Genomic DNA, 1754 nt, shown 5'->3' with positions numbered 1-1754 from the left:
TGGGGGCTGGGGTTATGGGGGAATAATCACCACCGTGTGTCATTGGGGGGGGGGGGGGGGGTTAAAAAAACCTGAAACAAGGGGAGGAGTACAGAACATTAACATCGTTAAATGGAGAGGAGAAGGTGAACTGATGAGAACTTGGATAGAAAAAACAGATTTGAGAAAAGAGACATCCTTTTATAACATATGAGAACAGGGTGCTGATTGGTTGAATCATTCTTGGCATGGAGATGCAGCAAGAACAGTTAACTGTCAATCTGAATTCACAGGCCAGCGAGGTCGATTCTGATTGGTCAGGGTGTTGCTACGGGGATGTGACCGAGTTTGGCTGTCTGCATGGCCCTTTCTTTTGATAAAAGATGAAATATATGAACAAATTCCTTTTGCCTTGATCCAACACAGCCCTGAGTATTAATCTCGGTAGCTTCTGTAACTCTTACACTCTGAGCTCTTAATAAATGATGAGCAGGAGCAGAATCACCTTGAATACTGGAGGTAGTTTTCTGAGCTTGTAACCACAGGCTGCTCACTGTGAATGGTCGACATGTTCCCAGCCAGGATATGTCTGGTCTGAGAATTCAGATGGACAGGGAACTGTTCTTGCTGCATCTCCAGTAATAGCTCAACCAATCAGCACCCTGTTCTCATGCCTTAGAAAATGGTGTGTCATTTCTCAAGGCTGTTTCTTGCATCCTAGATCTGTTGAGTGCACAATGAAAAGCTTCAGCTTCTTGTCTCCTTGCAGCAATGAACAAGGAGGAGTAATGGCCAACAGGGGGCTGTCTACAAAGGGCCTTCACTCTGCTGTTAGCTACAGCCTTGGAATCGGGGGGAATTGTCACTCACACCAAGTATCAGATGGCAATGACCCAGCCAGTCCAGACCCCAGCCCCACCCGACACGTCCACTCACCTCTCCCTTTGCCAGTGTCACATGTGCGTGCCGATCAGAGATTTCCTCGTTAATGCTGGACAGGAAATTCTGTGAGATTCGGAGAGCATCCTGCAGCAAGGGGTAGTCAGGATGCTGTGTGGGAGTGTGCTTCAGGAGATCCTGCAATCATAGAACAGCAGCTCCATTAGAAACTGGCTCCACCTCCTCACTGATGATAGGGCAGCTCAGTGGCTCTTCACAGCACCAGGGACCCAGGTTCGAGTCCACCCTTGGACGACTGTCTGTGTGGAGTTTGCACATTCTCTCGGTGTCTGTGTGGGTTTCCTCTAGGTGCTCCGGTTTCCTCCCACAATCCAAAGATGTGCATGCGAGGGAGGATTAGCCATGCTAAATTGCCCGTAGTGTTCAGGGATGTGCAGGTTGGGTTGGTTAGCCACAGGAAATGCAGGGTTACAGGGTTAGGGTAAAGGGGTGGGTGTGGGTGGGATGATCTTCGGGAGTTGGTGTGGGCTACATGGGCCAAAGGGCCTGCTTCCACACTGTGGGGATTCTATATGAGGCAGGTTGATATTCCCGAGACCATCACTGGAATTTCCAGTTCAATGGACCTGGTGAAAAAACTTTGGGCGTGGCTGGGTGGTGGTAGTAAAGGTGATGCACAGGTTCCTGGACAAGATTATCACATCACAAGCACCAGTCACTGGATTAAAGACCCATTTTAGAGAGACAAGCACAAAACCCAGGAAAACACATCGTACAGCCAAGTGAAGGAGCACTGCACTGTCAGAGGGTCAGTGCTGAGGGAGCGCCGCACTGTCGGAGGGTCAGTGCTGAGGGAGCGCCGCACTGTCGGAGGG

General features: G+C 49.9%; 1 protein-coding gene across 1 annotated transcript in view; it reads right to left on the bottom strand.

Moving 5' to 3' along the window:
• LOC125481689 (active breakpoint cluster region-related protein-like) overlaps positions 1 to 1754 on the bottom strand; it is a gene marked incomplete at its 3' end in the record, with an annotated part of 5690 nt that overhangs the window by 1606 nt on the left and 2330 nt on the right. The window contains exon 2 of the mRNA XM_048593557.1: positions 916 to 1056. Within this exon, the coding sequence (XP_048449514.1) occupies positions 916 to 1056 (141 nt within the window). The remainder of the gene's footprint in view (positions 1 to 915; positions 1057 to 1754) is intronic.

This window comes from Rhincodon typus, unplaced genomic scaffold (assembly GCF_021869965.1).
Source record: "Rhincodon typus isolate 14 unplaced genomic scaffold, sRhiTyp1.1 hic_rhity00003103, whole genome shotgun sequence".
Lineage (NCBI taxonomy): Eukaryota > Metazoa > Chordata > Chondrichthyes > Orectolobiformes > Rhincodontidae > Rhincodon > Rhincodon typus.
The sequence above is the reverse complement of the archived record's forward strand: the minus strand, read 5'-3'. Positions and strand labels throughout refer to the sequence as shown.